General features: G+C 41.7%; 1 protein-coding gene across 6 annotated transcripts in view; it reads left to right on the top strand.

Annotated features, from left to right (window-relative positions):
* The window catches only part of ODAD2 (outer dynein arm docking complex subunit 2), a 240839-nt gene that overhangs the window by 111275 nt on the left and 107462 nt on the right, over nucleotides 1-22102 (top strand). For all 6 annotated transcript variants that reach the window (XM_082618220.1, XM_082618221.1, XM_082618223.1 and 3 more), the window contains 6 exons: nucleotides 9853-9999; nucleotides 10402-10611; nucleotides 14463-14705; nucleotides 15056-15166; nucleotides 17732-17886; nucleotides 18901-19143. In XM_082618220.1, the coding sequence (XP_082474346.1) occupies nucleotides 9853-9999; nucleotides 10402-10611; nucleotides 14463-14705; nucleotides 15056-15166; nucleotides 17732-17886; nucleotides 18901-19143 (1109 nt within the window). The remainder of the gene's footprint in view (nucleotides 1-9852; nucleotides 10000-10401; nucleotides 10612-14462; nucleotides 14706-15055; nucleotides 15167-17731; nucleotides 17887-18900; nucleotides 19144-22102) is intronic.

The raw sequence follows: 22102 nt of genomic DNA, 5'->3' as shown, positions 1-22102 counted from the left end.
CACTGTACATTCCTGCCTCCTTTATCAAAGATAAGGTGACCATATGTCCGTGGGTTTAACTCTGGGCTTTCTATCCTGTTCCATTGATCTATCTTTCTGTTTTTGTGCCAGTACCATACTGTCTTGATTACTGTAGCTTTGTAGTATAGTCTGAAGTCAGGGAGCCTGATTCCTCCAGCTCCATTTTTCGTTCTCAAGATTGCTTTGGCTATTCGGGGTCTTTTGTGTTTCCATACAAATTGTGAAATTTTTTGTTCTAGTTCTGTGAAAAATGCCAGTGGTAGTTTGATAGGGATTGCATTGAACCTGTAGATTGCTTTGGGTAGTAGAGTCATTTTCACAATGTTGATTCTTCCAATCCAAGAACATGGTACATCTCTCCATCTATTTGTATCATCTTTAATTTCTTTCATCAGTGTCTTATAGTTTTCTGCATACAGGTCTTTTGTCTCCTTAGGTAGGTTTATTCCTAGATATTTTATTCTTTTTGTTGCAATGGTAAATGGGAGTGTTTCCTTGATTTCACTTTCAGATTTTTCATCATCAGTATATAGGAATGCCAGAGATTTCTGTGCATTAATTTTGTATCCTGCAACTTTACCAAATTCATTGATTAGCTCTAGTAGTTTTCTGGTAGCATCTTTAGGATTCTCTATGTATAGTATCATGTCATCTGCAAACAGTGACAGCTTTACTTCTTCTTTTCCAATTTGGATTCCTTTTATTTCCTTTTCTTCTCTGATTGCTGTGGCTAAAACTTCCAAAACTAGGTTGAATAAGAGTGGTGAGAGTGGGCAACCTTGTCTAGTTCCTGATCTTAGTGGAAATGGTTTCAGTTTTTCACCATTGAGGACGATGCTGGCTGTGGGTTTGTCATATATGGCCTTTATTATGTTGAGGAAAGTTCCCTCTATGCCTACTTTCTGCAGGGTTTTTATCATAAATGGGTGTTGAATTTTGTCGAAAGCTTTCTCTGCATCTATTGAGATGATCATATGGTTTTTCTCCTTCAATTTGTTAATATGGTGTATCACGTTGATTGATTTGCGTATATTGAAGAATCCTTGCATTCCTGGAATAAACCCCACTTGATCATGGTGTATGATCCTTTTAATGTGCTGTTGGATTCTGTTTGCTAGTATTTTGTTGAGGATTTTTGCATCTATGTTCATCAGTGATATTGGCCTGTAGTTTTCTTTCTTTGTGACATCCTTGCCTGGTTTTGGTATCAAGGTGATGGTGGCCTCGTAGAATGAGTTTGGGAGTGTTCCTCCCTCTGCTATATTTTGGAAGAGTTTCAGAAGGATAGGTGTTAGCTCTTCTCTAAATGCTTGATAGAATTCGCCTGTGAAGCCATCTGGTCCTGGGCTTTTGTTTGTTGGAAGATTTTTTATCACAGTTTCAATTTCAGTGCTTGTGATTGGTCTGTTCATATTTTCTATTTCTTCCTGATTCAGTCTTGGCAGGTTGTGCATTTCTAAGAATTTGTCCATTTCTTCCAGGTTGTCCATTTTATTGGCATAGAGTTGCTTATAGTAATCTCTCATGATCTTTTGTATTTCTGTAGTGTCAGTTGTTACTTCTCCTTTTTCATTTCTAATTCTATTGATTTGAGTCTTCTCCCTTTTTTTCTTGATGAGTCTGGCTAATGGTTTATCAATTTTGTTTATCTTCTCAAAGAACCAGCTTTTAGTTTTATTGATCTTTGCTATCGTTTCCTTCATTTCTTTTTCATTTATTTCTGATCTGATTTTTATGATTTCTTTCCTTCTGCTAACTTTGGGATGTTTTTGTTCTTCTTTCTCTAATTGCTTTAGGTGCAAGGTTAGGTTGTTTATTCGAGATGTTTCCTGTTTCTTAAGGTGGGATTGTATTGCTATAAACTTCCCTCTTAGAACTGCTTTTGCTGCATCCCATAGGTTTTGGGTCGTTGTGTCTCCATTGTCATTTGTTTCTAGGTATTTTTTAATTTCCTCTTTGATTTCTTCAGTGATCACTTCGTTATTAAGTAGTGTATTGTTTAGCCTCCATGTGTTTGTATTTTTTACAGCTCTTTTCCTGTAATTGATATCTAGTCTCATAGCATTGTGGTCGGAAAAGATACTTGATACAATTTCAATTTTCTTAAATTTACCAAGGCTTGATTTGTGACCCAAGATATGATCTATCCTGGAGAATGTTCCATGAGCACTTGAGAAAAATGTATATTCTGTTGTTTTTGGATGGAATGTCCTATAAATATCAATTAAGTCCATCTTGTTTAATGTATCATTTAAAGCTTGTGTTTCCTTATTTATTTTCATTTTGGATGATCTGTCCATTGGTGAAAGTGGGGTGTTAAAGTCCCCTACTATGAGTGTGTTACTGTCGATTTCTCCTTTTATGGCTGTTAGTATTTGCCTTATGTATTGAGGTGCTCCTATGTTTGGTGCATAAATATTTACAATTGTTATATCTTCTTCTTGGATCGATCCCTTGATCATTATGTAGTGTCCTTCTTTGTCTCTTCTAGTAGTCCTTATTTTAAAGTCTATTTTGTCTGATATGAGAATTGCTACTCCAGCTTTCTTTTGGTTTCCATTTGCATGGAATATCTTTTTCCATCCCCTTACTTTCAGTCTGTATGTGTCTCTAGGTCTGAAGTGGGTCTCTTGTAGACAGCATATAGATGGGTCTTGTTTTTGTATCCATTCAGCCACCCTGTGTCTTTTGGTGGGAGCATTTAGTCCATTTACATTTAAGGTAATTATCGATATGTATGTTCCTATTCCCATTTTCTTAATTGTTTTGGGTTCATTATTGTAGGTCTTTTACTTCTGTTGTGTTTCTTGCCTAGAGAAGTTCCTTTAGCATTTGTTGTAAAGCTGGTTTGGTGGTGCTGAACTCTCTCAGCTTTTGCTTGTCTGTAAACGTTTTAATTTCTCCATCAAATCTGAATGAGATCCTTGCTGGGTAGAGTAATCTTGGTTGCAGGTTTTTCTCCTTCATCACTTTAAGTATGTCCTGCCACTCCCTTCTGGCTTGTAGAGTTTCTGCTGAGAGATCAGCTGTTATCCTGATGGGGATTCCCTTGTGTGTTATTTGTTGTTTTTGCCTTGCTGCTTTTAATATGATTTCTTTGTGTTTAATTTTTGACAGTTTGATTAATATGTGTCTTGGCGTATTTCTCCTTGGATTTATTCTGTATGGGACTCTCTGTGCCTCCTGGACTTGATTAACTATTTCCTTTCCCATATTAGGGAAGTTTTCAACTATAATCTCTTCAAATATTTTCTCAGTCCCTTTCTTTTTCTCTTCTTCTTCTGGAACCCCTATAATTCGAATGTTGGTGCGTTTAATGTTGTCCCAGAGGTCTCTGAGACTGTCCTCTGTTCGTTTCATTCTTTTTTCTTTATTTTGCTCTGCAGCAGTTATTTCCACTATTTTATCTTCCACCTCACTTATCCGTTCTTCTGCCTCAGTTATTCTGCTATTGATCCCATCTACAGTATTTTTCATTTCATGTATTGTGTTTTTAATCGATGCTTGATTCATCTTTAGTTCTTCTAGGTCCTTGTTAACTGTTTCTTGCATTTTGTCTATTCTATTTCCAAGATTTTGGATCTGGGAAATAGAATCTTGGATCATCTTTACCATCATTATTCTGAATTCTTTTTCAGGTAGAGTGCCTATTATCTCTTCATTTGTTAGGTCTGATGGGTTTTTATCTTGCTCCTTCTCCTGCTGTGTGTTTTTCTGTCTTCTCATTTTGCTTATGTTACTGTGTTTGGGGTCTCCTTTTTGCAGGCTGCAGGTTCGTAGTTCCTGTTGTTTTTGGTGTCTGTCTCCAGTGGCTAAGGTTGGTTTAGTGGGTTGTGTAGGCTTCCTGGTGGAGGGGACTAGTGCCTGTGTTCTGGTGGATGAGGCTGGATCTTGTCTTTCTGGTGGGCAGGTCCACGTCTGGTGGTGTGTTTTGGGGTGTCTGTGGACTTTTTATGATTTTAGGCCACCTCTCTGCTAATGGGTGGTGTTGTGTTCCTGTCTTGCTAGTTGTTTGGCTTAGGGTGTCCAGCACTGTAGCCTGCTGGTCGTTGAGTGAAGCTGGGTGCTGGTGTTGAGATGGAGATCTCTGGAAGATTTTCGCCGTTTGATATTATGTGGAGCTGGGAGGTCTCTTGTGGACCAGTGTCCTGAAGTTGGCTCTCCCACCTCAGAGGCACAGCACTGACTCCGGGCTCCTCAATTTGGGATGATGTGTTGTCTATTCATGTATTCCACAGATGCAGGGTACATCAAGTTGATTGTGGAGCTTTAATCCGCTGCTTCTGAGGCTGCTCGTCATTTCACTTTTAAGAGCTTGTTTCCAGATCTTTCTCTGTTACATTGATTTATTTGGATGTCCCCATGCTGTTTAATTACTGTAGCTTTGGTATATTTTAATATTTGATTGGTCAGAGAGTTTTCTTAAAATATTTTAAATTACTTTTTACATATTCTCCATTCCCGATCATCTTGAGAATCAAATTTTTTAAAAAATCTAAAAAATGCTGTTTGGATTTTGGTTGGCTTACATGAATTTGTAAATTATTTCTGGATAAATTGCAATTTTAATAACATTGAATTATCCTATTCAGGAACATGGTATGACCATTCATTTATTTAATCTTTTATATACTTCAGTAAAACTTAATAGCTTTTCCCCCATATATTTACAACACATTTCTTGTGAGATTCACTCATAGATATTTTTACTAGTATTATTTTGCCAGTAATGGGATGGGAACTTTTCTCAAATTACATATTTTGATTTGTTATTCTTAGTGTATGGTGAGTTACTCATTTTTGAATATCCAGGTACCCTCGTATCCAGTCACTTTACTGAGATATTTTTATTAATTATCATAATTATTCAGTTCATTCTTCTGAATCTTTTTAGAAAGACTATTATATTTCCTACAAATTTTTCATCATTGCAGCAACATTCCAGTAGATCATCAATTTCTGTAAATGTTCCATGGTGGTTTAAAAAGAATGTGTAGGGAATCCTTGAATTGTTCCTTACCCGTTCCTGATTTAAAAAAAAAAAAAAAAATTCTTAGCAAGCCTGCAATCCAACAATCTGAGTCTAATTTCTTTTTTCTTCTGGAACAGCATCTTCTCTTTTTCCTTGGAGTTTGCTTCTGGTCTCATCTCTTGAGCCCTAGGTTTATGAGTGCTGAATTATCAGCATAAAATTGGCTTACAAATAAACCGAAGGCAAAGCAATATATTTTACTAGCTTGACTTACGTGGTTCTATGCCACTCACTTGGAGCTCTGACCCTTTACCATTTCTACTCCTGAGAGATGAAGAGCATCTCTGAGCCAAGCTCTGCGCCGGGCGCCAGCCCCTCTGTCATCATTAATAAACAGTCGTTGGCAGGGTTCACGGCTCTTGCTCTATGAGTGGCATGTTTGGAGGAAAAAATGCTGAGAACATTGAAAGCCAGCTGGACGGCTGTGATGGCTGTGTCACCTCACCGGGTCTCACCCGCTGCCCCCTGACTGCAGACAGTGGGGAACAGGAGAAGGAGACCTCTGTTCCCCATCGCACCTCTGCCTGCCATCCTGTCTCACTGGGTCCGACAGGACGCCCGGAAGGATGGCCCTGTGAGCGTGCTGGCCATCGCACTGCCACCTCCTAGCTTCTGGCACCCTTTTCGGAACCGAGTTACTCAACACACGATGGGTCACCTCGGCCTGCCAGCCCCTTGTCCCCTGCTCCGGATTCCTGCAGTAATCGGAGTGGTCTCACCTGTCCATGCTGGCCGGCTCCAGCCAGGGGCCTCTGCAGCCAGAGGGATGTGTAAGAATGTAGTCACCTCCCGTTAGCCCTCTCCTTACCCCCAGACCAGCCACCTTGAATATTTTCTGTCGGTTGTGAACTAAAGGCAAAAGTGCTCAGCCTGGCCTTTGGCCCAGCAGGTCGTGTGGCCCGCCTGGCCTGTCCGCTCACCTGGGCCGCCGGCCTCCTCCTAGCCTCACCCACGTGGCCGCACCCACTCCTTTGACTGCGGCCTTCAATCACGACGGCGCCTCCTCCTGTCCGGACCTCTGCCCAGGCTTCTCTCCTCAGGCGAAACTTCCCTGATGCCCTGGCCCGGTTAAAGCCCCCGTTGTGGGTTTCCCTGGCCGTCTGCCCCTCTCCCTTATGGTACCTCTTGGACTTAAAATTTCCATTTATTGGGATGGGCTTTAAAAAATTAAAATCATTCTTCTCCACTGAACTGTGAGCTCCATAAAAGCAAAGACCACGTCTGTTTTTGTTTACCAGGATGTCTCTAGAGCCTGGCATCGGACTCGGCAAATAGTTAAGTAAATAGGAAGCAAATTTGTTGAATGAAAGAATACAGAAGTGATTTCAGGCAGCTTTCTCCCTGTTTTACTCTTGAATACATGCTTCATCTCAGCTGAGTCATGTTTATTTCTTCCTTATCAGCAGTAAGGGGAGGGGATTACTCTATATACTGGATAGGGTAATACTTCTTTATTTCAAAGATTTTATTTAAATCCAGGAAAAACATTATTTTTTAAAATGTCCTCTATTCATCTTTTAAGAAGAAATTTTGAGGAAAGTGAGAGAAAGCAACATTCGTCTGATCTCGGCATGTTTGAAGCGTGATCGCAACCATGAACGTCGGCCTCCTGGTCGTGGAAAGGAACCTGAGCTGGTAAAATATCCAAAGGCCGGTGGAGCCTGGAGATGTCTGAGAAGCATCAGGGGATGGAGGACAACTAGCAAAAGAATTGCATTAATTCAAGACGTAGAAAAGCTTATTGGAAGCATTCTTCAAAACCCTTCAGAAGCTAGTAAAATAATATTTTACTGCGTTTTTCTCCAGCTCTTAAAACCTCACAAATGCAAATGCGTGATAAAATGTGAAAATAAGTATTGGCAACTAATTACATTCTCGGGAGATTTAATTGAAAAGGAGCATATTCGCATATTTGCACTACTTCTCTTCAGTAAGACGTTTATGGCATCTGGTCAAAGTGGAACGGACATTTGAAAACCCTTTGACATAGCTGGTATTTAAAGAATAGCAATTGGCTAACATTTGCGGCTCTGTACATTGAATATTTTGGCTCCCATCCGCTGGTATTCATTCTAAAAGATTTATAATCCTTTGGGGAGTGTGGTCAGTGACAAGAGTAGAAGTAAATCCTGAAATGTGGAAAAACTAACTTTCCCTCATAAAAAACTGTTCTAAAAAAATCCCTCAAGCCTATGAATATGTTTCCAGATTTTCAGAAAAAGCTGATGATTTACAGAAAAAAATATTTTTTCTATAAGGATCTAACTTCTTAATGATAAATGTAAATTTTCCATCATTTGGCTTCAAAATTGGCCTAGAGATAATTCAGCAAAATACAGGGCCTTACCTTTCAGGCATCAGCTGCAGTTACATGACTTTTAAAAATGTATGTCGTCAGTTGTAGTGTCAATAATGAAATAAAACTCAAAAGGTGGAAATAGTCTACAAGAGACAAATGAAAAGCACTTGAACTAGGAAGCAAAGCTTGTGCTGAGTGTCTAAGTAGAAAAGTGCTGTCATCACAGAAACTAGAATGCAGGCACAGGGGTCAAGAAGGTCCTCCATCACGTGTGACTGAGAACGTCAGGACAGAACATCCCTGTCCAGGGAGTGGCCTGGGGGGCGGAAGTGCCGTTGGACGACTTCTCGCCTCCTGCTTGTGCTTGAGTCTGGAGCCACTGTCTCAAGAGCCCTCTCGACCTGAGGCCCTCGGCTTCCATTTCAAACCTTTATTGTAGGAGCCCACCTCTGTTCCTGCAGGTGCCCTGGGAGGATCCTTCTGCTTCCTTTCTCCATTTAAATTCAGAAAAAGAGCCTTGTTTAATGACTTGTTTCCCTTATTTTCTTTGCTTTTCTTTTTTCTGCATTATTTTCCTTAATTACGGTTGGCACTTAGATGCTTCCTTATGGTTTACAAAATATCTACCTTTTTCTAAGAGGTGCTGGTGTGTGGGATCCTGTGTCTGACAGCAGTGACAGGGTGTATTGCGTTATGTTTTGAAACCCACTATGGGGAAATTGGTGGTGTTGAAATTTCTGTTGATACCGAGAAAAAGATGCTAAAAGCTGTAAGAACAAAACTTATTATTTTAAATGTAAGTAACAAAATTAAGGCTCTTGTCATTCTAAACTTAATCTTGAATATGGAGGACAGCCTGGAGTACCCAGAGGGTAAGTTAGAATGAAAGCAGAAACGGCACTCATAGCATTTTGAGAGAAGTGGGAGGAATGTTCTGGAAAGGAGTTAGTAGGAAGTCTGAGCCTAAGCGTTTCCTTCTTCACTTTCTGATGCTCACCCTCTACTGATCCCACTTTAGTTTCTTATGTTAAAAGAAACATATTGTGTTGAATTCACAAAAGGATTGGCATGTGTGCATTTGTGTGATATGAAGGAGGGGGTGGGTAGCTTGAAGATAATTTCCATTTTTTTGTGCTAAGTCTATCTATGTACATACACATGTACGTAATATATAGCAATATAAAGTAATGATTTGCAAATGATAATAAATATAATTTGAAAGTGTCTTCCCTCAAAAAAGAGAGATTTATTTGAGGCCATTGCTACTATGTTTTGAGGTAGAAATCCAGGGCTGTCGTTTATGAACACCTTTTACAAAAATAGTTTATTCTTGGCTCCATTAGAAATGTTGCTTTTGTGTCTTATGAACTATTTTGGGGACTCTTATTTACCAACCACCCTCGATAGCAGTAGAAGTAATATGTACTATGCTGTGTTCTTCAAAGATTTTCAAAGCGTTAATGATCAGTGGACATTGCTTAAGAATTCCTGCAATGAATTCTGATTTAATTTCCTGGCAGGCCTGATTCACCGATCAATCATTAAAAGTTTTTGAATCTCATGGGCTTTTTAAAAAAACAGTTCCCCACTACTCTTCACTTGTGGTGATTAGCTAAACAGACCCTGATTTGCATGTTGGTGGGCCAGTGTTTCGTTCACGACAGTGACACTGTCTTTCTTCTCCTCAGTCCACCCACCGGTCGGGCCCGGGTTTAGTGGAACTACCGTCTCTTTCTCAGCCCCACGCCCTCGCTCCACTTACTCTTGGTCCCAGTGTGGATGGCTGTGCTGCTTCCCACGTGGCTCTGCTTTCCCCAGGTTTCCTCTGTCCCAGACTGTTCTGTGTACGTGTGTAAGAATAATTTTCAGACGCGGTTTGCATTGCAGAGTACACAGTTCAGGGACTGCCTATTACCTCCACGTAAAACTCACGTTCCTCAGACCACCTCTCAAGGCTCACCCCCGGGGGCCTCCCTGGTGGCGCAGTGGTTGAGAGTCCGCCTGCCGATGCAGGGGATACGGGTTCGTGCCCCGGTCTGGGAGGATCCCATATGCCGCGGAGCGGCTGGGCCCGTGAGCCATGGCCGCTGGGCCTGCGCATCCGGAGCCTGTGCTCCGCAGCGGGAGAGGCCACAACAGTGAGAGGCCCGCATACCGCAAAAAAAAAAAAAGGAAAAAAAAAAAAAAAAAAAAGGCTCACCCCCGGCTCTATTTAATATCCTAATACCACCTAATGTCTCAGCTGTTTGAAGCAGACACACCACCTTTACATGGTGACTCTCGAACGGAGCAATATTTTATGACGCCCTGCACAGCTTTCTTGTGCTTCAGCTCTGCATGATTCATTTAACAAATTATAATCTACTCAGAGAATTTAAAAGAATTGAACATGCTGTGTATGGGGACACACACTTCCCGGTTCATGGATTCATCACCCTTTAGCAAATTTCCTTGGGAGTGTGAGCTTATTTAACCTTCCTGTGGCCTTGCGTCTTTGCAGCGAGGAAATCAGACGGCCACAGTGATTGCATTGTGTGCATTGAAGGACTACAACTTAGCGCAGGAGACCTGCCAGTTGGCGATCAGGGATTTTGGAGGCCTTAACGTTTTAATAAATTTACTTGAGACAGATGAAGTCAAATGTAAGGTGAGTGGCTGGCTCGCAGTGGATGAGGAGCCTCGTTCGCGCCTTCACCAGCTTCTCGTCTCAGTGCTGGGCGCCTGCCCTTCCTGCTGCTTGTTCCTTGTCTTTATTATTACTGACAACCCGCTTCTGCTATTAGCTATTAGCTGCTCTTGTCAACTCTCCGCTTTTCTTCCCTCTCTTCTGGCTCTTTTCCATTAGCATGTGCTTCTTACATGATGAACGTTTGTTTACTTAATTGAAGGAAAATGCGGGGGGGATATGTACAACACCTGGGAATAGAAACTGTTCCCTTAAAAAAACTTAATTGGGGAAAGAGTTTAGGGAGGCTTGGAATTTTTAAAAAATACAGCACCGGTTATGCATTAAGCACCCATTCATCTATAACTTTTTCTTCTCGTTTAGATTGGTTCGTTAAAAATCCTGAAGGAAATCAGTCATAATCCTCAAATCAGACGTAATATTGTTGACCTTGGGGGCTTGCCAGTCATGGTTAATATTCTTGACTCTCCACATAAGAGCCTGAAATGTTTGGCAGCTGAGACAATTGCGAACGTCGCCAAGTTTAAGAGAGCCTGGCAGGCGGTGAGATGCCACGGGGGCATCACCAAACTGGTGAGTAAGTGCCATTCATGGCAGCGGGCACCCCGCTGTCCTTCCCGGCTCCTCCTGGACATAACCACTGGGCGTGCTCTGGGAATCTTTTTGTGTAACGTGTCCTTGAAAATTATTTTTGTGTATTTACATTGGCAAATAGCCAAAAAACATGTTCAACCTCATTTTTCAAAGAAATACAAATTTAAACAAATAGAAGTAATTTTTACGTGTCCCAAAGGTAGGGATACATACGTGTGTGTGCGCAGTGTCGGTTAGAGGGTGGTGACTTACTTCACTCAGTCTGAAACTATCAGAACATGGTTAATCAACTGTACTCCAGTATAAAATAAAAAGTTAAAAAAAAAAAAAAGAGCATGGTGAACACTTGTCTGGTAGCCCATGTCCTCTGCTGTGGTGACCTCACTATGAGGAAGTGTCCTCCATGGAGACAGTCAGAGCTGCAGGCACTTACTCATCTCATTGCTACTTAGAGGAGTGACAATTGAAAACAGCATGTTTTACAGTATGAGGTTAGTAAAATCATATGCATCATATCCATAAGAAGCATCCGCTGTCAGTTGTCAGTATTGTGTTTTGGAAGTTTATATAGTAACATGGAATGTTTAATATTATATAAAATCATAACAGGATTGAAAACTGATGATACCCATGATCCCAACTTTTAAAGACCAGAGCTAACAAGTATAGAAAAATCACTTGAAATAAATACAGAAAATTGTTCATCAGGGGTTTTTTCTCTGAAATGACCACCAAATTTCCTTCCTACTTTTCTACATTTGCCAGTTTGTTTTGTATTACTTTTATATTCAGAAAAAATGATTATTTCAATAACTATCGCTGAAAGAAAAAAGTAGGCTCAGTGCCCCTGCCACAGCAGGAGGGATCTTTATGAAGTGCAGTATGGAAGTGCATTTGTATCCTCACTGGATCTTGAGTCGCTACCACGGCTTTTATCACGCTGGATTGTCACCACTTCCCTACTTTAAGGTCCTGAAGATGAGAGACGTGTCTTACTCATCTTAGTGTCATCCTCAGCACCTCGCCCAGAACCTCACACATATAAACAGTTAATAAGTATCTACCAAATTAATATGGATTTAATGTGAATAAGTGCGCACTGAAACATGTTCAGGAATGTACTGACAGAGGTTCTGTGTGTTCACTTTCTCCACGTGTACTCCGTAGAGCACCATATCTTGTCATCGTTTGCCTCAAGAACAAGGTGGACTCATGGCTGGATAGGTGGGTGAATAGATGGTTAGCTATGCGGTAAAACAGATGTGGAAGAATGTTAATGATAGGATCCAGGTGGTGGGTATGTGGATGTTGCTGTATTCTTTCAGCCTTTGTGTGTGTGTTTGAAAATTTTCATAACGAAACGTTGGGGGGAAAGGTAGTTATTACTATGATTATCATTGTCCTGCTTAAATAATGAAATCGTATGGTAGGCTGACGTGGCAGTCCACTGAAACTACTTACTCCCATAAGAATGAAAGAACATAACATATGTTTTTATGGACATCTTACGTGTCATGTTTAGGGGCCTGGAGTTTGGACAATTACAGTCACGTAATCAAAATAATGACATACATTTTAATTTAATTTTAAATAATAGCAAAATTAGGAACAGGAAAGACCATTAATGGGTAAACTTGAAATTGCTGGGTTGGGAACACATCTGACTTCTCAACCAGGATTGGGGATCCACTTTTGGTTGGGTACATGTGGCGGGGGGGAGTATGTGACACGCAGGCAAGAGTCCCCAGCAAAGACTGGAAATGAGGGACATCACACAGTACAGAGATGAAGCCGTGGGCTGATTATGGCCCCAGAGCAAGGGAACCAAGGGCAGGATCAGAGCAGGCAGGAGGGCACTGGCCACAGTGGGGTCTGGGCACCTAGATGGCATTCAGGCTCCGGAGGGGCAGCTCGATGAGACTGGGCAGAAGGTGCGACACCTGAGCAAGCAGGGAGGGTGCACCCAGGCAGGGAGCACTGCACGTCCAGGGCCGTTCAGTCCCAAGGCCAGTTTATGTGCTGCCCTGTATGTAGAGTATCCTCAGTCCTTTCACTGCAAACCATTTCAAATACCTCTAGAGGTGTAGATCCACAGAACAAGGTGGTGGGAATACAAGTATAAATATAAATGTAAATAAATGTATGTCCCCGACCACAGTGATGTCACAGCCTCATGGTCGTGGGGATGTGAGGGCAGTGGGGATATGGGCAAAAATATAAGCATAATGGTGAGTATATTAGGTATTTCGAGGAAGTCAGTACTGGGAATAGTGGAGGAACTAAGGGGGGGTGATCAACAAACTCTACTTGGAGAAGAAGGGTGAAGAAACAAATGAATATAACAAAACACAAACACATGGATGCAGAGAACAGACTAGTGGTTACCACTGGGGAGAGTGGAGGGGGTGGGGACCATACAGGGGATTAAAAGGTACAAACTACTATATATGAAATAATTAAGCAACAAGGATATATTGTACGGCACAGGGAAATATAGCTATTATTTTACAATAACTTTAAAATGGAGTATAATCTATAGAATTACTGAATGTTGTACAACTGACACTAATATAATATTGTAAATCAACTATACTTCAATGAAAAATTTAAAAATTTAAATGAATTAGTTAATTAACTAGGATAGAAAATTTAAAAAAAAAATTTTTTTTTTTTAAATAAAGAGAGGCTGGAGAGAGGAGATGTCACCTTTCTTGAGTCTTGAAAGGTGAGTAGGTATTTATCAGGCAGACACATCAGGCAAAAGCATTTAAAGAAGATGAAGCCATGTTGGTAAAGGCCCAGAGCTGGGAAACAACACTGAATGTTTGGAAACTAAGTGGTGTAACGTGGCCAGGCCTTGGGTGAGGTGGGCTGAGTCGTGAGAGACGAAGATTGAGGACCATGGGCATCACACACAGTCTTGTCCAAGAGCTACGGAGTTTGGACTTCGTACAGATAATGAGGGAGTAACTAGTACATAGACAGGTACTTTAAGACTGTCTTCCCTGTGTCTAAGCCCATTGTCTTGCTGTCCTGGGCCCGGTAGTTACCTGGAAGCCATGTAAATCGTCTTCACCCCCGTCCTTGAGCCATAACTAATTAGACCATGAGTGTCTTCCTGATGCACATCAGTGTCCTCTCTCCAGGCGTTTGGAGTTAGGAATCAGTGACTCAGTCCGGGCTACTGCCTTCTAAATGGTGGCCGTGGTTAAGTGGGCAGTATCCATGGGATCTGGTCTCTGGTTATGCGTGGGATTAAGACAGCTCTGGGAAGCCTGGCTTCACTTCCTCCCTGGCCACCCTGCTGTATGCATGAAAATTGCCTCTCCCTCAGGGGCTTCGGTGACTCTGGTTACTGCAGAGAAGAGAAAGGATCCTGGCTGCTGTGCGTTTGGTTTAGTTGGTTTCGACAGTGCAGGGGGAGGGCCATGTCCTCCAAAGAGGCCTCGTGGTTTTAAGAGCGTTCAGGCCATTCAGCTCTCACTGGAAAGTTCTCCTGGCTTTAGGGAGCCTACTTTTCTGAGATACCAGGGATGAGGGTGTGCTTTACAAATCTTACTAATGTAAATGTTAGAGCTGTATTAAGAAAATACTCTCTTGGGGGGGATTAAATTCCTTGTGGGAAGGAAATGTAAAAGCTCCCAAGTCTGGAGGAAGGTGTTTCGAAGGTTCTGTTTGTTTCTTTGACTGCTGTGTGGTACGAAAGTTAAATTTCTTAAAGGATTCTTACTTCTGAGGGAGGTGAGCTTGGTAGCAACCCTGCAGCGATTGCGGGGTGGGTTAAGTCTTATCTCGAAGGTTCCCGCTTACGTTGTATTGATCTGTTCTAGGTCGCTCTGCTTGACTGGAGGCATCGTGCCAGAGGACCTGCTCAGCCGAGCCTGTACGACGCCAGCAATGAGGAGGTGGCCCGCTGCGGGGCCCTGGCGCTGTGGAGCTGCAGCAGGAGCTCCGCGAATAAGGAAGCCATTCGTAGAGCTGGGGGCATCCCTTTGTTGGCTCGGTTACTGAAGACCTCTCATGAAAACATGCTCATCCCGGTAGTGGGGACCTTGCAGGAATGTGCCTCTGAGGTGTGCACGCCAGCTCTGCTTGCCTTGCTCTCATTCACCTTGACTTTCTATAGCGGAAACATAACTTTTAAGGTTAACATGACTGCTAAGGGACTTTTTTTAAGAAGTCACCCTTCTGTTTGAAAGAGAAGATCAAACTAATGGAAAATTAATTACATTGATACCTGGATGATATAGTTTTGAAAATGTTGACTAAACTCTCTTATTGTTATAACGGTGTGTTAAACTTGGACTAGGGTGTTTATTTACTAAGAAAGTTTTTTTGGTGTAGTTATTAAGAAATGTGTGAATAGACACTTATATTTATGCATATTTATGCAATATGTAACTATTAAAGTTTACTTTCCTAGGAAAACTGCCGAGCTGCAATCAAAGCTGAAAGGATAATTGAAAATCTGGTAAAGAACCTCAATAGTGAAAATGAGCAGCTGCAGAAGCATTGCGCCAGGGCCATCTACCAGGTACGGCGGTCTCTTCTTCGTGGAGCTTAAGGTGCTGTTTCATGAGGCTCCATTCTCTGGGGATGGGACTCAGGAATCTGCATTTTTAACAAGAACCCCCTAGGGATTTTCACGCACACATAGGTCTGAGAACCACTGTCCTGTGGTAATGGCAGATGCCTTTAAATGTCACAGAGAAATCTGCTCCAGCATGTCTGATTACTTACAGTTCTGTAAGACAGTTACATGTCTCTGTCTGCTAAGATGATGTACTTCGGTGTAAAATAACCAGATATGTACATGGTGCCTCTATATCGCCTTTCATATATCCTATTCAAACACAGTGGTCTCGGGAAATATATCTCCCACCAAGACAAGATAGATGCATGAGTGTGTGTGTGTTGTGTGCATATTCCTGTTTTATCTTTTTATTAATTTGCTTATTTTAATCTTCATTAACTTTTTGTGGGTTACAAGTTTCATAGTATACAAAAAAAATAGAATGGTAAAGGGGAAGAAAAGATGGCTTTGACAAATTCATACTTGGCTGGCTACTGACAGCACCAGTTTCTGCCTAGTTAGAGTAGATCTCCTGGAAGAATGCATCTCAAAATGTGCAGAGTGAGAGAATGTGCCAGAAGGACGGAGTCAGAGAGGGGTTCGGGTCAGTCAGCAGAGGGTCGCATGAGTTCTCTGGGGCGGCCGTAACTGTACACACTGGGTGGCCTAAACAACAGCAATCTGTTTCTTCACAGTTCTGGAAGCTGGAAGTCTGAGATCAGGTGTCAGCAGGGTTGGTTCCTTCTGAGGAATCTCTCTGTGGCTTGTAGATGGATGTCTTCATGTTCCCCTGTCATTCTCCCTCTGTCTTCACACGGTCCTTCCTCTGTGCCCTAATACCCTCTTCTTAGAAGGACACCAGGAGTTCTGGATTCGAGCCCACCGCAGTGGAGATCACTTTAACCGTGATTACCTCTGTCACATTCGGACGCACAGGGGTGAGGACCTCAGCGTCTGAGTTTTGAGGGACACAGCTCACTCATAACAGGGATATGTAATAGTCTTTTTTTATTTTTAATTTGTATATAATTTTAACGGTTACTTTTCCATTTACAGTTATTACAAAATATTGGTTGTCTTCCCCGTGTTGTACATACGTCCCCGAGCCTGTCTCACACCCAGTAGTCTGTGCCTCCCACTCCCCTACCCCATGGTGCCCCTCCCCTCTCTCCACACTGTAATCACTAGTTTGTTCTCTGTATCTGTGAGTCTGCTTCTTTTATGTTACATTCACTAGTTTGCTGTAGTTTTTAGATTGCACATGTAAGCAATAGCATACAATATTTATCTTTCTCTGACTTATTTCACTCAGTACAATGCCCTCCAAGTCCATCCATGTGCTGCAGATGGCAGAATTGTGTTCTTTCTTATGGCTGAGTAGTATTCCATTACGTATTATATATACATGTGCCACTTCTTCTATATCTGTTCATCTATTGATGGACACTTAGGTTGTTTCCATTTCTTGGCAATTATAAATAGTGCTGCTGTGAACATTGGGGTGCATGTATCTTTTTGAATTAGTATTTTTATATTTTTTGGATATATGCCCAGGAGTGGAAATGCTGGGTCATATGGTAGTTCTCTTTTTAGTTTATTGAGAGACCTCCATACCGTTTTCCACAGTGGCTGCACTAATTTACATTCCCACCAACACCGTACAGGAGTTCCCTTTGACTTGTATATATGCCTCATATGAGTATATTTTAAGGGTCTGTTAGAAATAGTGATTCATTTTTTAAAGTTGCAGTTGAGGCAGAACTGAAAGTCACTAATAGAAGGTAAACATGGCAGGTGCTGTGTGATGCATTGTGATGAGGATTTCTTGTAGGGGCCCTCATGGATGATGCATGATATGCAGTTCATGGCCTTAGGGAACAAATGTACACTTAGAATAATATCAAACCTATGCTAAACTTGTCATCTTTTGGCTCTATAAACTGGGAAGGATCATCTGTTGGGAACATCTCTGCAGCCTGTATTTATTTCAAAGGTTGACACAAGCATGTGGATAAACATGTCTGAATAACATGTCAGTTGCTGTTGATATAACCCACTGCTCTGGGCATAGAAACTCTGTTGGGGAAATTCCTCACTTCTTAGATTTTGGGGGTCATTAAAGATCTGACTGAATCCCCATCACTCACCTATCTTCTCTACTATGTTTTCCCAAGGCTCTGGGTTACAGCACTGCAGAAATCCCCCATCCATGCATGTGGTATTCTAGGTTCCTTACCAACCTCTGCATCTGTCTTGGTGGAAGCCCAGGCTACCCCAGAACTGGCTTGGGAGGATTGCCAAGTATGTAGAAACCTCTAGACACTGTCAAAACCACGTAAAGGAAGAGTGACACTGTCACATAGCTGCCAGTATAGACGAGTTATATTTTATTTGATGTCTCCTGCAGAAAATTATACTCTCCATGAAAAGAAGTTTCATAGCTACTAGAATGGCAGCCTCTTTAGCAGTCACTGAAAGCTTGATACGCCTTGATCAGTGACCGCATCTAATTTGGCTTTTGTGTAGTGTGCAGAAGATGAGGAAACCCGCGACCTGGTTAGGCTGTGTGGAGGACTCAGACCCCTGGCTTCTCTGCTCAGTAACACTGACGATAAGGAACGGTTGGCCGCTGTCACAGGGGCAATATGGAAATGTTCCATCAGCAAAGAGAATGTGACCAAGTAAGCGAAGGCATTCAATGTTCCGTATTAAAATATGGCCATCAAAACACATTCTTCTATTTTCATGCTATTTTATATAAAGAGCTGATTCTAATGGTACTCCTATAGTTTTCAAAGCTGTACATTCTGGACTAAGTTGGCCGATTTAAGGGATTCTTCCCATCCCACCATCCGACAATGGTTTTTGTGCCTCAGTAGGAGAAAGGGGGTGCTGACATAAGCTCCCAGTGCCAATGGACTGTTTTGCATGTGGGCAGCCATGTAAATGAGAAGTATCCCTGATATTTCCTGCAGAGACCTATCAAGGTGAGGGAATGAATTTCCCACAGAATCTTTAGAAATGGAAGTGGTTTTATTCTTTTTCTTTTGCTAAAGATAAATTAGTCAGCTAAATGCCAACTAACCACGTTAGTCTTAAAGTGTAGTCATTTTCAAATACGATTTCATTGAATTTTAAAGTATTTGTAAACTTTATGACCATTTGATTGATTTTAATCTTTGAATTTATATTTTATATATTTTTAGAGTTTACACACTCTATGATGTTTGTTCTGGGGCAGCTCTTTCCCGTTTCAGGGTGATGACTTTCTTTAACAAGAAATTCACATGTTCTATTTGACACACAAAAAGGTTTGTTTTGCTTTGTTCGTGTAAAATAATTCCTGTAACCTGAGGGAAAACCCTTAGCACAGTGGGATTGTCGACGCTCAGATCTGGAAGCAGTTGTAGTGTCTTAGGGGTTGTACAGTGTAGCACTTAAGGGCACAGAAGGTCGGGTGTGGATGTTGACTTCACTGTTTACCAAGGTTCAGATTAGCCTTTTGACAACAGGGTTGTAACAGCATCCATATCACAGGGTGGCTATAAAGATGGAATGAGCATACAGTCAGCATTTAGTAGATTTTAACTACCAGTATTATCACTAACATTATTATCAGCTAACTTTATACCCAAAATAATGCTGTTCGCCTCTTTCCCTTCCTTCCCACCCTCTTCTGCTTGTGGTGAACTTAGATTTCGGGAATACAAAGCCATTGAAGCCTTGGTGGGACTTTTAACTGACCAGCCGGAAGAAGTGCTCGTGAACGCAGCTGGTGCGTTGGGAGAGTGTTGCCGAGAGCCTGAGGGCAGAGTCACCGTCCGCAAACGTGGTGGCATCCAGCCACTCGTGGACCTCCTCGTGGGAAGAAACCGAGCTCTACTTGTCAACGTCACAAAAGCGGTCGGTGCTTGTGCAGTAGAGCCCGAGAGTATGATGTAAGTGGCCCTGAAGGCTGAAAGCTTTTATTTGGGAGGGTTAGGGGGACACTGGAGAGTACGGAATGGTGTCATCTCTTAGAACTGGTGTGCACAAGTGACGGAAGAGTGAAATGTGCCTACATATAAATAACACAGGGTGACCAAATCATGAATTACAGAGGCACATTGTTCCCTCGGGTGAGCTGGAGGGTTTTGATTAAAATAGCCAGTAATCAATCAAAACAGTGGGGGAATTATCATCAGGGGAATCATCTATACTTTATAGATATTGATAACAATAATATAATAATACAACTGACAAAGTGAAGGGTGGATGAGTAGGTGTGCAAATTTTACCTTGCAATAAATAAATCAATAGATAGTATTTAAAACATAATTTTATCTATCCATCCATCCATCCATCCATCCATCCATTTATCTATCTATATCTATCTCTCTCTTTTTAAAAAAATATTTATCTATTTATTTTGGCTGCACTGGGTCTTAGTTGTGGCACACGGGATCTCTGTTGCAGCGTGTGAGATTTTTAGTCGCAGCACACGGGCTTCTTAGTTGCAGCATGCATGAGGGATCTAGTTCCCTGACCAGGGATTGAACCTGGGTCCCTTGCATTGGGAGCATGGAGTCTTACCCACCGGACCACCAGGGAAGTCCCATTTATCGATCTCTCTTACCTATCCATACATCCTTTTATCTAGCTGTAGGCATAAAGAGATATCTAGAATAATTTATATTAGCTGTTAACAATTATTATTTCTGGATGGTAGGATTTGGGATATTTTCTACTTTCTTTTTTGTATTTTCTATACAATTTGTATGATGAATATGTATCATCTTTGGGCTTCCCTGGTGGCACAGTGGTTGAGAGTCCGCCTGCCGATGCAGGGGACACAGGTTCGTGCCCCGGTCCGGGAAGATCCCACATGCCGCGGAGTGGCTGGGCCCGTGAGCCATGGCCGCTGAGCCTGCGCGTCCGGAGCCTGTGCTATGCAATGGGAGAGGCCACAACGGTGAGAGAGGCCCGCGTACCGCAAAAAAAAAAAAAAAAAAAAAAAAAAAAAAGTATCATCTTTAAAAAAATTAAAGTTCTTGTTTAGTACCTTGCACAATATCATTTTATTCTGAACAGTAGTGCATAATGGTTAAGAGTATAGATTCTGGAACCATTGCCTGGAATGCCAGTCTCACCACTTACCAACTATGTTTCCTTCAGGAAATCATTAAACTACTTGGTGCCTTGGCTACCAAATATATAAAATGGGGACAGTCATGGTACCAATCTCACTGGATTGTTGTAATGATTGAGTGAATTAATATATGTAAAATGCTCGATACATGATAGTGCTAGGTAAATGTTGGCTAGTGTCGTTCACATAGCAATAGCTTTAATGAATAACAATTTAAACCAATGATACATAAATACAAAAAAAAGTCAGAGGGTCCAGTATCTGTACTCATCTATAGATGAGTCCCTTCATTCTGTGTTTCTCTCTTTTCTAAAATAATTAATTAATTTTTGGATGAGTCCCTTCATTCTGTGTTTCTCTCTTTTCTAAAATAATTAATTAATTTTTGGCTGTGTTGGGTCTTTTTTGCTGCACACGGGCTTTCTAGTTGCAGTGAGCAGGGGCTATTCTTCATTGTGGTGCGTGGGCTTCTCATTGCAGTGGCTTCTCTTGTTGCGGAACACAGGCTCTAGGCACACGGGCTTCAGTAGTTGTGGCACATGGGCTCAGTAGTTGTGGCTCATGAGCTCTAGAGCGCAGGCTCAGTAGTTGTGGCGCGCGGGCCTAGTTGCTCGGTGGCATGTGGGATCTTCCTGGACCAGGGCTCGAACCCGTGTCCCCTGCATTGGCAGGCAGATTCTTAACCACTGTGCCACCAGGGAAGTCCCCTGTGTTTCTCTTATATCAAATTAATCATGTTATTTAACTTGCTATAAATCGAGAACAAGAGGACCCTAAATGGGGTCCTCTCAGCTGCAGTCAAGGAGCTTTGAGGGTGTGGCACAGGCATGTCAGTAGGCAATTATAATTCAGGCCTTTGTGCATCATGCTAAATTTGAATTTTGCTTTAAAGTCAATTGAAGGTTTTTAAAGGGTTTTAAGCATAACCTGAAACAGAGAAGCTTGTTTAGGAGATCACTGCCGGCCAGAGGTAAAGGTGGTTTAAACTAAGCCTGTGGAATATATTATACAAAGAACAAAAAAATGACAGAGTAAAGAGAAATAAAGGGAGAGAATGGATAAGACCAGGTGAGTGAATGAACACGAGTTGTGAAGAAGTGGGGGGAGTCATGAGTGATATTTAGCTTTCTGACTTGGGTGGCTAGATGGATAATTGTAGTACTTGCTGTTATAGGGAAGATGATAGCTGGAGGACTGGTGAAGGCAGAATGAACTTCACTAGGGGAGAAACAAAGTCAGTTTGTTCGTCATGATATATTCATTGTCTAACCCAGTCCCAGGCTCAGGGTAGGCACTCAGCAAACATTTATTGTACACTAAATGAATGATGAGTTCAGTTACGTTGGGTACACGTTGAGGTTCTCATGGGACATCTCTGTGGTGATGGCAACTAGTCAATTGGATATTCATTCATGTCTAAAGCTTAGGATAGAGTGTGGGCTGGGCATATAGCATTACGAGTATTTGGTAACTTAAGTGATGAATATATGTGAGATTGTGAGGAAGAGAAAGAAAGGGAAAAGAGAAGGACAAAAACGGAATTCTATTGCATCCAATCTTTTAAGGAGAATGAATGGACCAGAGAAGAGGTGCCTATAAAGAAATGCAGAAGGAACAGCCAGAGTTGTGAGGGAAGCCAGAAGAGTGAGTTACTGAAGAAACAAAGGGAAGACAGTGTTTAAGGAGAGAAAGTGATCAAAAGTGTCAAATTCTATGACAAAGCCTCATAAGATGAAGACTAAACTGTTCTTTCTTGTGTAACACGGAGG

Source organism: Mesoplodon mirus, assembly GCF_964341445.2.
Source record: "Mesoplodon mirus genome assembly, chromosome: 4".
Taxonomy (NCBI): Eukaryota; Metazoa; Chordata; class Mammalia; order Artiodactyla; family Ziphiidae; genus Mesoplodon; species Mesoplodon mirus.
The sequence above is the reverse complement of the archived record's forward strand: the minus strand, read 5'-3'. Positions and strand labels throughout refer to the sequence as shown.